This window comes from Carcharhinus amblyrhynchos, chromosome 4, assembly GCF_965287045.1.
Source record: "Carcharhinus amblyrhynchos chromosome 4, sCarAmb.v2.hapA, whole genome shotgun sequence".
Lineage (NCBI taxonomy): Eukaryota > Metazoa > Chordata > Chondrichthyes > Carcharhiniformes > Carcharhinidae > Carcharhinus > Carcharhinus amblyrhynchos.
This window is the reverse complement of record NC_137327.1, coordinates 60,439,432-60,457,428: the sequence shown is the minus strand read 5'-3', so window position 1 is coordinate 60,457,428 and position 17,997 is coordinate 60,439,432. Positions and strand designations below refer to the sequence as shown.

The following is a 17,997-nucleotide window of genomic DNA, read 5'->3' as shown; positions in this document are numbered from 1 at the left end:
TGTTTGATATAGAAGTCAGATTTTTTTTTCCTACTCTCTGACCTGTTTTAAACTAAAAGTCTTTTTTTTGTGACATGGAGGAGTTTGTTACTGATGTTTGTGTTTTTTTTAATCAACGAAAACATGGAGTGACCAACTTCCAATACATTGGCAAAAGCATTTCCCTCAGATTACTATCTGCTACTTTAATTTGGTTGTGAAATCTACATCATTAGATATTAAAGAACGTCATGATAATGTGGAATGGATCTTTCATTCCCGAATCAGCTAGATTTCTGTCGTTTTTGATTAAGTCTGCACAAGTGCTTCCCAAAGCTTGTCCTACAGTGACTCCATTTTGGGGCTTGAAGATTTTCATGACCCCTCAGTGGAGCTGTGAGGTGAGGGAGCAGGAAGAGTGGCTAGGGTTGTGGTGGACAAAGCATTTAAACTTCAAGGATTTTTAAAAACTTACCTTTTCAGTGCATCCTTTAAAGCAGGTATCAGGTCTCAGTCAATTAAGCTGTACCCACCATTTTAATTAAAAACAAGGATTTAAAGAGGCCACATAGGTGTTGACATTCAGTCTGAACCTCACAGCAGCCATTGGAACTTTGCAGTTCACAAACCCTAGTTTGGGAAGTTCTGAGACCTTTAATTAATTGCAATGCCTGTTAATATTTCACCTTTAGATCTGTAAGAACTCAATCTACTCAATATAAGTCTAGCACTTTTTGGACATATCATAAACCTTTACTTCGCCTATTATGACACGTGGAAATGATTCTCCTTTTTGTTCTTCTCTAACAGGTGCCTTTCACCATTGATTCCTCAACCTTTCTGAATGTTCCATGGGTTGAATTCTTTGACAGGACAGGAATAAAGTAAGGCTGTCTCTGTTGCCTCCTGTGCACTGTTCAAAATACGGTAGGAAGTTTCAGGAATAAAAGCTTAGAACACTCAGCACAGAAGAAGGTTACTTGGCCCATCCTATATGCTGTTTAACAGAGTCTCACCGCCTTGCTCTTTCTCTATATTGCTGCTAACGTTTTCTGTTCAAATATTTATCAAATTCTCTTTTGAAAGTTACTGTGTCATTTGAATCCATAGTAAGACGTCTCACAACACCAGGTTAAAGTCCAACAGGTTTATTTGGTAGCACAAGCCACTAGTTTTCGGAATGCTGCCCCTTCATCAGGATAGTGGGAGTTCTGTTCATAAACGGGGCATATAAAGACATGAACTCAATTTACAAAATAATGGTTGGAGTGTGAGTCTTTACAAGTAATCAAGTCTTAAAGGTACAGACAGTGTGAGTGGAGAGTGAGTTAGGCTCAGGTTAAAGAGATGTGTATTGTATCCAGCCAGGACAGTTAGTGAGACTTTGGAAGCCCAGGCAAATCGTGGGGGTTATAGATAGTGTGACATGAACCCAAGATCCCGGTTGAGGCTGTCCTCGTGTGTGCAGAACTTGGCTGTCAGTCTGCTCAGCGACTCTGTACTGACGTGTGTCATGAAGGCCACCTTGGAGAACACTTACCTGAAGATCAGAGGCTGAATGCCTGTGACCACTGAAGTGTTCCCCAACAGGAAGAGAACACTGTTGCCCGTTGATTGTCGAGTGGTGTTCATTCATCTGTTGTCATAATGTCTGCATGGTCTCCCCAATGTACCATGCTCAGGATATCCTTTCCTGCAGAGAATCAGGTAGACTGAGTTGGCCGGGTTGCAAGTATATGTACCGTATACCTGGTGGATGGTGTTCTCACGTGAGATGATGGCATCTGTGTTGATGATCTGGCACGTCTTGTAGAGACTGCTGTTGCAGGGTTGTGTGGTGTCGTGATCACTGTTCTTCTGAGGGCTGCGTAGTTTGCTGCGGACAATGGTCTGTTTGAGGTTGTGCAGTTGTTTGAAGGCAAGATGTGGGGATGGCCTTGGCAAGATGTTCACCTTCATCAATGACACGTTAAAGGTTCCAGAGAAGATATCGTAAATTCTCTGCTCCGGAGACGTACTGGACGACGAAGGGTACTCTGTCTGTTGTGTCCCGTGTTTGTCTTCTGAGGAGGTCAGTGCAGTTTTTCACTGTGACGATTAACAGAGTACCCTTCGTCGTCCAGTACTTCCCTGGAGCGGAGAAGCTACAACATCTTCTCCGGAGCATTCAAAATGTCGCTGATAAAGGCGAACACCTCACCAAGGCCATCCCTGCTTCTTGCCTTCAAACAACCACACATCCTCAAACAGACCATTGTCCGCAGCAAATTACCCAGGAGAACAGTGACCACGACACCACACAACCCTGCCACAGCAACGTCTGCAAGATGTGCTGGACCATCGACACGGGCACTATCATCTCATGTGAGAACACCATCCACTAGGTACACGGTTCAAACACTTGCAACTCGGCTAACATTGTCTACCTGATATGCTGCAGGAACAGATATCCCGAGGCATGGTACATTGGAGAGACCATGCAGACACAATGACAATGGGTGAATGAACACCACTCGACGATCACCGGGCAAGAGTGTTCTCTTCCTGTTGGGGAACGCTTCAGCGGTCACGGGCATTCAACCTCCGACCTTCGGGTAAGTGTTCTTCAAGGCAGCCTTCACGACACACGACAGTGTAGAGTCGCTGAGCAGAGCCAAGTTCTGCACACATGAGGACAGCTTCAACTGGAATCTTGGGTTCATGTCACACTACCTATAACCCCCACAACTTGCTTGGGCTTGCAAAATCTCAGTAACTGTCCTGGCTGGCGATAATACACATCTCTCTAACCTGTGCTTAACCCTCTGTCCACTCACATTGTCTGTACCTTTAAGACTTGATTACTTGTAAAGACTCACATTCCAACCGTTACTTTGTAAATTGAGTTTGTGTTTTTATATGCCCTGTTTTTGAATAGATTTCCCACTTAACTGATGAAGGAGCAGCATTCCGAAAGCTAGTGGCTTGTGCTACCAAATAAACCTGTTGTACTTTAACCTGGTGTTGTGAGACTTCTTACTGTGCTTATCCAAGTCCAATACTGGCATCTCCACATCATAATTTGAATCCATCAGACTCTCTGGCATTGCATTCCCAAACCATACGACACACTGTTAAAAAATAATTCTCCTCATCCACATCAGCCAGCAACAACCCCAGCTCCCCATTCCCCCCCACTAAAGCCACCACATTGTTTTTTTGCCAGTTGCGATTAGAAAACTGGCAGAAGATTTGTTGAGGCAGGGGCCTTGTGAACAGCTAGATCACATTGGAACACCGTCAGAAATCTGCTTGTAATTTCTGGTTATGGGTTCTGTGTCCAGTCCTCCAGAGCCACATGCAATGCTTTAGCATCTCATCTGCAGCTCCCAACCTTTTTCCAGTTAGATTGCATTAACAGGAGAAGAGTCTTAAAAAATGTGAAGAAAAGTAATAGTCATATTTTTATTGTGGAATAAAGAAATTAATCATTCTATCGCACTTTAGTTTCAAATGGTTATTTTAGCTATAAACATCATCATACTCTAAATAAATCTGTTTCAGTGATTTGGATACCATGATATAGAGTTGCCGACATTGGACTGGGATAGGCACGGTAAATAATGTCACAGCACGGGTTAAAGTCCAACAGGTTTATTTGGTAGCACGAGCTTTCGGAGGGCAGGTGAGTGCAAGATTTGTTTCACAAACAGGGCAAAGATAGACACAAACTCAATTACAAGATAATGGTTGGAAGGCGAGTCTGAACAGGTAATCAAGTCATTACAGGTGCAGACAATGTGGGTGAAGAGAGGCTTAAGCACAGGTTAAAAAGATGTGAATTGTCTCAAGCCAGGACAGTTAGTGAGATTTTGCAAGCCCAGGCAAGTCATGGGGGTTACAGGTAGTGCGACGCGAACCCAAGATCCCGTTTGAGGCTGTCATCGTGTGCAGAACTTGGCTATTAGTTTCTGCTCAGTGATTCTGCGTTGTCGTATGTCTTGAATGCTGCCTCGGTGAATGCTTACTCGAAGATCAGAGGCTGAATGCTCTTGACTGCTGAAGTGCTTCCTAACAGGAGGAAAACAGTCCTGCCTGGTAATTGTCAAGCGGTGTCCAATCATCCGTTGTCGTAGCATCTGCATGGTCTTGCCAATGTACTATACCTCAGGACATTCTTTCCTGCAGCTTATAAAGTAGACAATATTGGTCAAGTTGCAAGAGTGTGTACCATGTACCTGATGGTGGATGGTGTTCTCACGTGTTCTCATTGTCTCAAGCCAGGACAGTTAGTAGGATTTTGCAAGCTCAGGCAAATTGGTGGAGGTTACATGTAGTGTGACATGACAATTCATACCTCTTTAACTTGTGATTATCCCTCTCTCTGCTTGCATTGTCTGTACCTGTAAAGATTCATATCCCAACCGTTATCTTGCAATTGCATCTCTGACTATATATGCTGTGTTTGTGAACCCAAATCTCCACTCACCTGAGGAAGGAGCAGCGCTCTGAAAGCTCATTGTTCCAAATAAACCTGTTGGACTTGTACAAGTAAGGATAGTATGTGATTTGGAGGGGAACTAGTAGGTGATGGTGGTCATGAGAACCTGCTAGCTTTATCCTTCCAGGTGATGGAAATTGCAGGTTTATCAGAGACCTCAGATTGATGCCCAAATCCTGAGTTACCATTCTCTTCCCATTCAGTAGAGGACATGCATCCTAAATTCTCCCTCAGTGTATCTGAACAGGCACTGAATGTGGCAACTAGGGGATTTTCACTGTAACTCCATTGTAGTGTTGAAGTGAGCCTTCTTGCGACACTAATAAATAAACTTTAAACATGACTAAGAAAACCAGCATTCCCTGTCAAGGGAAAAGCTGTGCCAACATTGAGAGAGACTGCCTTCTAAATTTGACTCCCATTGGATTGGGCCAGGAAAAGGATTCACCTGTTGGCAAAATATATATATTTTTATTTACCCGCCTGCACCCACCCTTCCCTCCCTCCCTCCATCTCCCACCCACCCTCAACATGTCTTCTCTCCTTCTCATGCACCTTTTGTTCCTAAAATCAGTTGACTCCTTGTTCAAATGCGGTTTCACAAGTGCCCAAAATTAGCCCTTGTCCTTACCGTGTATTCACTCATCTCACCAGGAATTATTAGATATCTTTCAACCGGAGGTCCTAAATTAGATTTGTCTCCCTGACCGTGAAATACTGAGGCTCGTGTTCATCCCTTCCTATCTACTGGCTGAGATTAATACAGTCTGGGGCTCGAATACTCCTGATCAGTGTGGTTCAGCTACTCACTGATTAAAGTGAACCATTGAGACTGACGATTTATTCGATTTTATGTAGAAGATTTTATTTTTGTGGCCAGGAGATGGGTATTAATCCATCATGTTTGTATTCTCGGCTTGCTTTGCTGATTTAAATATATAATTGATCCCTGTGGGATCACCTGTCAGCAGGGTTTCCTGTTTTATGCATCCCTGCCACCAGGAAACCTGCAGGGTTCACCATTGGCGGGATTGGATGACCCCACTGGTGGGAACGACCAGAAAATTCCAGCCAGGGAATTTATCCTCAATTTTGAAAGTACAGAAAGGCAACTTCACAGTTCTTTAAGATCAGTGCAGTTCTTTGCCGAGGTTTTGCATTGGGGTAGATAGGGATTTCAGAACAGACAGAGCTAGGCCTTTCAGGGGTGATGTCAGTAAGCACTTTTTCCACACAAGGTAGTGGCAAAGCTATATGTTTTCTGTCCCCTCCCCTGAGCCAGTGTGAGAGGGAGTGTATTGAGAAATGCAAGATGGTGACTCAGTGGCCTCTGTTTTTCATAGGAAAGAGCAGGTGTGGGGTCCTAGCATTCTTGAAGATGACCAATGCTTGCTCAATGCTCAGCTCTTCCCAGTCTTCCATGTGACAGAACCCATTGGGCTGGAGGACGTGCTGTGGTTCCTGAGATCAGGGAGAGGACAGCTTCTGAGGAAATGGCAATCAGCCTGGCGCCTGTCAATAAGGGAAATCATGAGCTGCTTAGACCAGCAGGCTGAGCTCGCCTGGCGACAGCAGCTCTTCCTCAGCCAGGCTCAGCGTAAAGTGCAGAGTACACTGCTGGCTCGCAAAGACAACAGCCTTTGGCCCCTGATCAGGGCAGCTGTCTGTGAGGGGAAGGAGCAACAGATACTCAACACACTTGATGCAGGTGAGAGCCATTTTCATATGACAGCATAACTGGGAACTGATTTGCTGCTTGTAGATTTTCTTTTGTTAGTAACTCATGGGTTTAAGACCCATCTCAGAGACTTGACCCATAATTTAGTCTGGTACTACAATACAGGAGTGCTGTATTCTCAGAGATAATGTCTTTGGATGATGGGCCTGGCCTTTCCTCTCAGGTAGACGTAAAAGATTCCTTGGCACTTGACCAATCTTTTATCCTTCAACCACCAAAGCAGCTAATCTGGTCATTTATTTCAGTGCTGTTTGTGTGATCTTTCTATGCACAAATTGGCCAGTGCATTCTCCAGTCACAACAGTGCACATTAGAGGTGCTTTGGGATGTTGTGAAGTTATGAATTAAGATGCTAGATAAATTCAATGTTTTTTTGTTTTGTTCAGAGGTTTTTCATAGTTATATTAAAGGAACATTCTGGAGAAGCATCTATCAAAATAACTACACATTTTTAAAATAGTAAGAAGCCTCGTAACACCAGGTTAAAGAATTATATTTTTAAAATATAAAAGTGTGTGTTGTTTTCCCCTTGCATTGCCTTCAGAATGTACTGACTCCTACTTGGAGGGGGATGCAGGATAAGACACCATTCACTAAACAGACTCTTCCACATGTGCAAGCCCAGACAACAAGTGTGGTCAGAAAGGATTGATGCCCAATCCTGCCTTGCTCCCATACCCACGTATACACTAAGTATTCTTGTGCTTTCTTTCCTTCCTAGCCCAGAATATCCCAGTCTAATTTTATTGGCACGTTAACTGAGTTTGGTTTAAGACACCACATAACTTCTGGCAATTCAGCATTCACATCAGTAGTACACTTCTGCGTCTGCATGAGTGCTTGTTCAAGTCCACAACCTTCTATCTACAGAGTGGGAAGGATTCAAATTGAGCCAAGATATTAGTAAATTAGACATCAGTTAAACTGCACCTAGGTGACTGGGTCAACAAGTGTGAGGAAGCAAAAGACTTTTGCCAGCCTTTTGGGTACTTTTCCAATTTGGTGAGACTGAAGTAGAATTACAGCAGTCATGCAACATGGATGGTAGAGGATCATCCATCTGCCTGTTATACACACTGCCATGCAAGGTATAATGGGCAGGGTGTGTGACTGGTGAATGTGTTTTATTTATTCTTTCATAAGATGAAAGAATGGGCATTGCTGGCAAAGCCTGCATTTGTTGCCCATTCTAGTTGCCCTTAAACTGAATGACTTGTTAGCCCATTTCAGTGGGTAGTTAAGAGTTAACCATTGCTGTGGGCCTGGAGTCACATGTAGGCCAGACCAGCTAAAGATGGGAGATTTCCTTCCCAAAGTAACATTAGTGAGCCAGATGGGTTTTTATGACAAATGTTGATAACTTTATGCTCACCATTATTGAGGTTAGTTTTCAATTCCAAATTTATCAGTTGAATTTAAATTCCACCAGCTGCTATGGTGGGATTTTAAACTGTGTCACCGGGAGCATTAACCTGGGCCTCTGGGTTATACCATTATGCCACCATCTCCCCACTTGGGACAGACATGTATACTGAGATGGTGTTTCATGGACAGTAAGGAGCAAGGACAGAAGTGTGTGAAGGGCGTAACCGGTGAGCATTTGTAACAGGGGTGTGTAATAGGTGGGTCTTTGACAAGTGGCAATATATAATGGATGATTGTACAGTGGGCAGTTCATTCTTTTTTCACACCATTGTCTAGTTAAATTTAAGCTCTGGTGAACAGTCACCAGGGGCTTTTGTCGAGTTGAAGTTTACCTGTTTTCTTGGTTTACAGTTGCTATGGCCCCTGTGGACACAGGGGTTGCAGCCCGCACCCTCGCATGTGTTGCTGATGTCTTGGGTTGCATGGCTGGAGGTCAGGGAGGGCTCCGGAGTGGACCTGCTGCCAATCCAGCATGGACTGATGCCTTCCAGCTGCTGGAAAAAGGGGACGTGGTGCTTGGTGTGAAGAGGTTGAAGGAGGAGCGGGATAAATGGTTGAGCAGGTGAGGACAGAGCTTCTTCCTGGATTAATAAATTACTGGATAACTGGTAACTATGGTTTTTTGAGTAACAGCTGGTGCTACTCCTGTTTCTCGTCAGAGCTTTCTGCTCCTGTGCACTGTATTTGACTAGCCCCAGAGTGTAGGACTCCATCTATTGTGATGCCAACTCAGTTGGATAATCTGATGTTAATATTTACATTGAACATACAAAAATGGCCATTCGACCCAACTGTTCAGTGTCGTGCTCCACATGAGCCTCCTTCCACCCTAAGCTTCAACTTACTTTGTTGGCATATCCTTCTAAGTTTTGGCTTGGTCTCTGTGGATTAGGACCTCAGCAACAAGACTTATCATATGGAGAATTCATCCACTGCAAAAGCAGATTGTCTTGAGCAAATGTGCCCACATTATTTGAAACTCTCCTATCCACAGGGAATGTGGATTTAATGAGAGTGGAGATTTGAGTTTAGCTTTCAGTCTGAGGAGAGAGAAGCATCAGAAACAGTGACAAACTGTCAAGTATTTGACAATTTAAGATTGCAGTATGAATCTCAATGGGAAGAATCTATTTAACATGTATAGAGTCATAGAGGTTTATAGCATGGAAACAGGTCCTTCAGCCCAATTTGTCCATGTGCCCTTCTTTTTTTAACCCTTAAGCTACTCCCAATTGCCCACATTTGGCCCATATCCCTCCATACCCATCTTACCTATGTAACTGTCTAAATGCTTTTGAAAAGACAAAATGGTACCCTACCCGCCTCTACTACTACCTCTGATATCTTGTTCTAGACATTCCTCACCCTCTGTGTGAAAAAATGGCCTCTTTGGATCCTTTTGTATCTCTCCCTTCTCACCTTAAACCTATACCCTCTAGTTTTAGACTTCCCTACCTTTGGGAAAAGATATTGACTTTCTGACTGATCTGTGCCCCTCATTATTTTATATACTTCTATAAGATCACCCCTCAGCCTTCTAAGCTCCAGAGAAGAAAGTCCCAGTCTATCAAGCCTCTCCTTATAATTCAAACCATCAAGATCTGAAAGCATCCTAGTAAATCTCTTCTGCACTATTCCTAGTTTAATAATATCCTTTCTATAATGGGGTGACCAGAATACAGTATTCCAAATGTGGCCTTACCAATATCTTGTACAATTTCAACAAGACATCCCAACTCCTGTATTCAATATTCTGACCGATGAAACAAAGCATGCTGAATGCCTTCTTCACCACTCTGTCCACCTGTGACTCCATTTTCAAGGAGTTATGAACCTGTACCCATAGATCTCTTTGTTTTGTAACTCTCCCCAACACCCTACCATTAACTGAGTAAGTCCTGCCCTGGTTCAATCTACCAAAATGCATCACCTCGCATTTATCTAAATTAAACTCTATCTGCCATTCATCAGCCCACTGACCCAATTGATCAAGATCCTGTTGCAATCTGAGATAACCTTCTTCACTGTCCACTATGCCACCAATCTTGGTGTCATCTGCAAACTTACTAACCATGCCTCCTATATTCTCATCCAAGTCATTAATATAAATGACAAATAACAGTGGACCCAACACTGATCTCTGACGCACATCGCTGGTCACAAGTCTCCACTTTGAAAAATAAACTTCTACAACCACCCTCTGGCTTCTGTCATCAAGCCAGTCTTTTTTATCCATTTAGCTATCTCACCCTGGATCCCGTGAGATTTAACCTTATGCAACAATCTACCATGTGGTACCTTGTCAAAAGCCTTGCTAAAGTCCATGTAGACGACATCAACCACACTGCCCTCATCTACCTCCTTGGTTATCCCTTCAAAAAACGCAATCAAATTTGTGAGATGTGGTTTTCCAGTCACAAAGCCACGCTGACTGTCCCTAAATGTATCTCTAAATGTTTGTAGATCCTATCTCTCAAAATACCTTCCAATAGTTTACCCACCACACATGTGGGGCTCAGCCTGTAATTTCCAGACTTTTCTCTGCAATCCTTTTTAAACAATGGCACAACATGTGCCACCCTCCAACCTTCAGGCACCTCACCAGTGAGTATCGATGATTCAAGTATCTCTGCTCGGAGACCCGCAATTTTCTCCCTAGCCTCCCATAATGTCCTGGGATACACTTCATCAGGTCCCGGGGATTTATCTACCTTGATGCGCTTTAAGATTTCCAGCACCACCTCCTCTATAATATATAAACTTTCAATGCAAATTGATACAGGGACAAGGATAGAGTCAAGCTTCAAAATCTTTTGGTTCCAGGAACAGTAAATCCACCAGGATGCCTGCTTTTGATTACGGATGGCTCTGCTGTGTGCATGCGTGTGCCCGTGTGTGTTTGCGTATCTGTGTACATGTGTGCACGCATGTGTGTTTGTGTATCTATTACATGTATGTTCTGTCTCTGTGTGTGACTCTCTGTGTGTGTCTCTTTGTCTGTGTGTGTGTGTGTGTGTGTGTGTGTGTGTGTGTGTCCCTATCACTATGTGTGTGTGTGTCCCTATCACTATGTCTGTGTGTGTGTCTGTCTGTCTGGGCATATCAGAATCACTGGATACTACAGTGCAGAAGAGCCCCTACAGCCCATCAAGTCTGCACCAGTGCATGAAAGGCCCTGACCTGCCCAACTATCCCACTTGCCAGCACTTGGCCCATAGCCTTGAATGTTATGGTGTGCCAAGTACTCATCCAGGTACTTTGTAAAGGATGTGAGGCATCCCCACCTCCACCACCCTCCCAGGCAGTGCATTCCAGACCGTCATTTTTTACCTCTGGGTAAAAAGGTTTTTCCTCAAATCCCTCCTAAACTCCCAAAAAAACCTGTGTATGTGTGTGTGTGTGTGTGTGTCACAGTGTTTGTGTATCTGTTCGTTTTTCTGGATATATGTATCTTTGTGTGCCTGTGTGTTTGTGTGTGTGAGTCTGTGTGTGTGTCTGCTTCTCTGGGAATTTGTGTATCTATCGTTGTACGTCTGTGTGTGTGTCTCCATTCATCTGTGTGCACGCGTCTCGGCGCGCAGGTCTCTGTACATATGCCTGTGTGTGCATCTCTATGTGAGTGTGCCTGCATGTCTCTAAATCTGTCTGTGCACACATGCGCTGAGTTAAAATAGATTTTGGATTTACTGTGATGCCCTATGTTTGGATATCTTAGTAATGGTTGCTGTCTGGACTCGCACATGAAAAATGAATGACATACCATTGACTGTAATTGCCCATGTGCCTATCCTAGGAAGAAAGGAGTGGGGTTATTCTAATTAGCGATTGTGTTGCTTTCAGCCCAAGTCAAGATTGCAGGAGTGAGTTATATCAGTGTGTAGGTGAATATTAAATTAGTACTCGGGATGCAGAGTGGGGGTCAATGGGTGCTATTCGGATTGGCGGTTGGTGACTAGTGGAGTGCCTCAGGGGTCGGTGCTGGGGCCTCAGCTATTTACCATTTATATAGATGATCTGGAGGAGGGAACCGAGTGTATGGTGTCGAAATTTGCTGATGACACCAAGATTGGTGGAACGGCAAATTGCGCGGAGGGTGTGGAGAGTCTGCAGAAGGATCTAGATAGGCTGGGCGAATGGGCCAGGAAATGGCAAATGGAATTTAATGTTGGCAAGTGCGAGGTGGTCCACTTTGGTAGGAATAATGGTAGGAAGGATTATTACTTACGTGGAGAAAAACTGCAGCAGGCGACGGTGCAGAGGGACCTCGGGGTCCTTGTGCATGAGTCGCAAAAACCCAGCTTGCAGGTGCAGCAGGTGGTCAGGAAGGCAAATGGGATGCTGGCCTTCATAGCGAGGGGGATTGAATATAAAAGTAGGGAGGTCTTGCTGCGGCTGTATAGGGCATTGGTGAGGCCGCAGCTGGAGTACTGTGTGCAGTTTTGGGCGCCATACTTACGCAAGGATATTTTGGCCTTGGAGGGAGTGCAGAGGAGGTTTACTAGGCTGATGCTGGAGTTGAGGGGGTTGAGCTATGAGGAGAGGCTGAATAAACTAGGCTTGTACTCGTTAGAGTTTAGAAGAATGAGGGGAGATCTCATTGAGACGTATAAGATGATGAATGGGATGGATAGGATAGAGGTGGAGAGACTCTTCCCGTTTAGAAGAATGAGGGGAGATCTCATTGAGACATATAAGATGATGAATGGGATGGATAGGATAGAGGTAGAGAGACTCTTCCCGCTCAGAAAGGACAGTAGGACTAGGGGGCACAGCCTCAAGATAAAGGGGGGGCGGTTTAGAACGGAGTTGAGGAAGAACTTCTTCACTCAAAGGGTGGTGAATCTCTGGAATTCTCTGCCCGTTGAAGTGGTGGAGGCTACCTCGCTAAATATTTTTAAGACGTGGGTTGATGGGTTTTTGATAAAAGAGGGGATTAAGGGTTATGGGGAGAGGGCGGGAATGTGGAACTGAGCCACGACAGATCAGCCATGATCTTATTGAATGGCGGGGCAGGCTCGAAGGGCCAGATGGCCTACTCCTGCTCCTATTTCTTATGTTCTTATGCTGTGTCCTAACATCCAGCTGACTGTGTACAAGGAATACCATGATGTTATTTTAAAAATACTTAGAGCTTTGAGTTAGTAGCAACAAAATAGAAAGCATGTAGAATTGTGGATATGCTATAACATGACTGCAGAGGGTTCGAAACCTGAGCAACCTCACAAAATCCTGTTTGAAAACCCATGGACTAAATCACTTTGAAGCAGAATGTCATGTTCATTTTAGTCTTGCCAAGCCTTGATGCAATTTTCTGTCTTGTGTACCACAGACCAGACTTTCTGGTGAGGGCTGCCCGTCACTATGAGGGGGCAGAGCAAATCCTGATCCGCCGGGCTGTGATGTCAGCACGAGAGTTCATTTCCATGGAACAGTTGGATCTCCCTCCCATGAATCGCTGGGTGGTGGCCAAATGCCCAGCCCGCATCGATATCTCAGGTAATTGTGCTGCTCCTGCTATTCGAGGTTTCTGATTGTACTCCATCTGAATATCTTACAGTCAGGTTACAATGTAATTTGAGAGGATATGCTGGTGTTGTTAGCCAGAGCTTGATAGCAGCTCCAAAGGTTGTGGATTCAAGTGTCTCTTCAGAAACTTGAGTGTTGGAACTTCTGCTGACTCTCCAATGAAGAGCTGAGGGAGTAAGTTTATCATAGTAAAACATCCCAGGGTGCTTTTTTAAAAATATTAATTCAGGGAATGTGGGCTTCGCTGTTGGGCCCATCCCTAATTCCCCTTGAACTGATTGGTTTTTATGCCATTTCAGAGGATGACTAAGAGTCAGGCACATCGCTGTGGGTCTGGAGTCACATGTAGACCAGACCAGGTAAGGACTGCAGATTCCTCTCAATAAAGGACATTAATGAACTAGATGGGTTTTTATGACAATTGACAATGGTTTCATGGTCATCATTAGATTTTTCATTCCAGATAGTTTATTGAATTCAAACTTCACCATCTGCCATGGGAACCCGGCCCCTAGAGCATTACCCTGTGTCTCTGGGTTACAAATCCAATGAGAATACCACTGCACCACCACCTCCCCTAGAAGATAACGTATAGGGGTGTTGGCAGACAACATTTTCACACTAAGGCACAGAAACAGATAATAGGACAGGTGACCGAAATCTTGGTTAAAGAAGTTTTATTAAGCAATTTAATGGAGGAGAGAGAAGCAGAAAGGCTTAGGGAGGACATTCCAGGGTTTAAGGCCTAAGAAACTGAAGCAATTATGAAGCAGTGATGGAGCAATGAAAATCAGGAATGCTCAGGAGGCTGAATTGGAGGAGTGCAGTGATTTCGGACAGTTGTAGAACTGGAAGAGGTTACACAACTCTTCACACACCTGAAGAAGAAGCAACACTCCGTAAGCTTGTGTTATCAAATAAACCTGGTCTTGTGAGACTTCTTACAGAGGTTACAGAGACAGGGAGAGGCAAGGATGAGAATGATGAGCCCATACATTTTGTACGGTATGTTCTGCCAAGAGTATGCAAGCCAATAACATGTTCTACCCAAACCTCAAAAGGCACTTGGTTTAAAACTTACGTAGTCTGAATAGAAGTTGACTCAGTGCTGTGGATGAGGATTTTAAGTTATAGCGTCACAAGGTATAAGGCAGCATTTTAGCTTGATTGGGTTGTAAAAAAGCTCATAGAATTCTAGGTCTTACCTCCTGAGGCATTGACTATATGAAGGAGTATTAATGAACCTATATTAAATAAACCTCAGCAGACCTACAGTACCATGTGTTGTAGTGAACTCTACTCAACAGGAAGAATGATGAGTGATATAAAAGGCTACAAGCATACTCAGTAGAATTATGTCGAGATATGAAGAAATTCAAATTAAGCAATTTTTTGTTCTATTACAAAACATTATAATAATAATGTTGAGCATTATGAATAAATGTGAAAAGGTAGAGAGAAACAAACTGTTAGCAGTTCTAAAGGGTTGGGACTGAGAGGCCATAGATGCAAAACTGAATGTTCGGAGATTCAGGTCGGAGGACAGGGAAAACCACGTCAGGTGCAGAGAGTTGTGTGGCTGTGGGATTCATTCTGAAACAATTAGTGACTGAAGCAGAAACTATGAACATTCTGTAATAATTCGGGTAGAACGTTGAAGGAGAAGGGGATGAAGGGATATGGGATAAGGGTGAGTAGATTTGATTAGGACTGTTTGCTCATGTGAAGAGTAAAACCTAACACTGGTTAGGCTTAATCCTAACTTACATGTTGTAATCTTGGTCAGTAGTTGACACACAACTTCGAATAGAAATTAAGATTACATTTCAGAAGTTGCAACTTTCCTGCTCAGCTGGTCAATGAAGATTTTCCAACACCTCCATAGAAGCAGGTCCCATATATAGGGGAAAGAACAGAATAAATGTTACTTTAAAGAATTGAATTTACTGTTACCGTGGGGAGCCATAGCTGTAAGGAGCACTGATTAGAGAGTTGAAGCTCCAGCATTGTAGCTCTCCCTGTAACCCTGTAAGACTGACATCCTGCTTGGAATTGTGACTTTCTCTCAGAAACCTGTCTGTTGTTGTTTGATTCTATGAGTTTGCTGCAGAAATCCTGTCTGTTGTTTGATCCTGTGACTTTCCCTCTGAAATCTGTCTGTTGTTGTTGTTTTATCCTATGAGTTTGCTGCAGGTATCCTTTCTAAAGCTTTTTAAAAATGTTTATCCCTTGACCTCTCTCAACTTAGTGACAAAAAATATATATCTCTTCCTTCCCCCGCCCCCTCAACACATAGGTGGCTGGAGTGACACACCTCCAATAACATATGAGCATGGGGGAGCAGTGCTGGATATCGCCGTTCTCGTGGACAAACGTAAACCAATTGGCGCAAAGGTGCGTCGCATTGCAGAACCTAAGCTGCATTTGGTCCTGAACAGTGGAGGCAGAGAGCAGAGAGTGGCCTTGGAAATAGTGTGCCAGAGTCTGGAGGATCTGCAAGACTATTCTCAGCCACGTGCACCAGGTACGTTTGACAGTGAGGATGATAGATAGACTGCCTATTGAACAGAGCACTGTTTGGTCACAGGGTCTATCCCCACTCCATACGAAGTTGGCTTAATCACAACCTGAGTGGAAGAAAGCACATTATAAACCGGCTTCAGATTAAGGGGAGAAAGTGTCCCTAGGAATTGCTTGATGAAAAGGAAGGTCATAGTCCATGGAGTTCACCACTTACCATACTCAGTTGGTCTACAATAAACAGAGATGTGAGGTAAGGTAAACCACAGTATTGGAACCATGTCTCAGATTATTCATACAATGTAATTTAAAATGGTATCCTGTAAAGAAGTAAGTCTAATTTACATTTGAATGAATCAAAACTGCTTTCGCTGTCTCCCTAACATTTTCAGGTCCATGGGTAAAGAACAAGGAGTGGGGATCAATTTTCAAAGAGCCAGCACAGATGTGATGGGCTGCGTGACCTCTTTCTGTGCTGTAATATTGTAAGATGATTTCGGGTGATAGCAGCTTCCATCAGGAAAAAAGATCTGTGTGGGAACTGGTTGTTAGGTGGGGGATGACCCAGTAGCCTATCTCAACTTAAAATGGGCTGAAAAATAGTTGTCTCAAAGTCAGTGGGATAAAATGCACTAGCATGACACGTTTACATAGTTTTTTTGTAAAATGACTGTTATCTGAAAAGGAACAACATGCAGGGTTATGAGGAGAAGACAGGAGAATGGCAGTAAGTAAGTTGTCCATTCAGAGAGTCAGTGCAGACAGGATGTAAAAAAATCTGAGATTCTGTGAAACTAACCTATCTGTGAGTAAATTTTTATAGGACATTACATTGTATTGTTCTGTTCTTTAATATACATACTGTCTGTTGACAGGAGCCTTGTTGAAAGCTGCCTTTATCTGCACCGAAATTATCCAGTTCCCTTCTCAGGTATCACTACAGGATCAGTTAATGGCAGGATTTGGCGGTGGCTTTGAGCTTCACACTTGGTCCAGTCTCCCGTATGGATCTGGCTTAGGTGAGTATCCATGAGAAAAGTCTGGGGGTAAGAGCATCTACTGTCAAAAGATAAATTCTATTTCCTTCATTACTTGCATTCCAATTTGTTCTTTGGTTTTTAAATTCCTGCCTTTCGACACAGTTACTGCTGATTCTCCAGGAGGCACAATTCTGCCACAATTACTCTATCATACTCTATTGTTACTATCAGTCTCCCATCTTTAAAATTCTTCCTTGAAGAATTCTCACCTGTGAAGAGGCAAGAGGTTCTCAGTGAAAATGACACAGATGTACACAACATGCATGCACCACACATACACACACACACACACCACGTGTACACATGCCACTCATGAACACCACGTAGGCCACACAACCATATAAACACCCCACACATATGTACACCACATGCACACCTCGCGCACATGCACATCTCACACGCATGCACACACTCTTAACTCTCACGTATACACTCTCACATATGGCTTTAACTAAAGTCACACTACTTAGCATAGAGCAGAGACTGAATCATATCTTATGGGGATATGAGTTATATGGGGATATAGCTCATCAGTAGTGAGTTATAAACACACATTGCTGTGAGACAGATAAGTAATGGATGAAGACCTTGTCACAAGAATTGCTGTGGTGTTTGGGATTGATTATAGTTTGTTGTTATGTTAGGTACAAGCAGCATCCTGGCAGGGGCCGTGATGGCAGCACTGATTAAAGTAGCTGGGAAGTCCTGCGACACCTCTTCCCTGATCCACACTGTTCTTCACTTGGAGCAAATGCTGACAACAGGTAACGAGGGACCATCTCAGAACCAAGATTATCAAGGGAATTGATCTGGGAAAAGGGTTTAAAGTGCTGAAGAATCCAGTTCCAAGTTAACAATTAAGAAAAGGAAAAGGATTTAGAGAATAAACTCATGCAGAGAGTTGTGCAACAAGTTAGCTGGGAAGAGAAGTTGATGGATTCAAGAATCAATTTTATGTTGGTAATTTCACACTTTCCCTACATTATACAGACTGCCACTTCCTTCCTCTATCACTTAATTAACCTGTAATCCCTTTGCAGGTTCTGGGTGTCCTCCTCACAGCTTCTTTTCCAAATTAGTTTTATACTATAGGCAAATATGGATACATTATGCTCGGTCCCCTCATCTAATTTCTTGACATAGAGTCCCAATAATGGCCCATTTATTCCCATTCTCTGTTTTCTATCTATTAATCAATACTGAATCCATGCTAATCTATACCAGCAATCCCATTTTTCATAGGATATAGTTTTCACCCAAATGAATGTTACTAGCAGAAGTCATTAAAT

The 17,997-nt window shown here is 43.4% G+C and overlaps 1 protein-coding gene across 4 annotated transcripts in view; it reads left to right on the top strand.

Moving 5' to 3' along the window:
• Positions 1-17,997, top strand: part of fcsk (fucose kinase) — a 376,885-nt gene that overhangs the window by 331,125 nt on the left and 27,763 nt on the right. For all 4 annotated transcript variants that reach the window (XM_080187245.1, XM_080187243.1, XM_080187244.1 and 1 more), the window contains 7 exons: positions 790-863; positions 5,803-6,167; positions 7,974-8,184; positions 12,952-13,118; positions 15,445-15,672; positions 16,544-16,687; positions 17,353-17,472. In XM_080187245.1, coding sequence (XP_080043371.1) covers positions 790-863; positions 5,803-6,167; positions 7,974-8,184; positions 12,952-13,118; positions 15,445-15,672; positions 16,544-16,687; positions 17,353-17,472 — 1,309 coding nt within the window. The remainder of the gene's footprint in view (positions 1-789; positions 864-5,802; positions 6,168-7,973; positions 8,185-12,951; positions 13,119-15,444; positions 15,673-16,543; positions 16,688-17,352; positions 17,473-17,997) is intronic.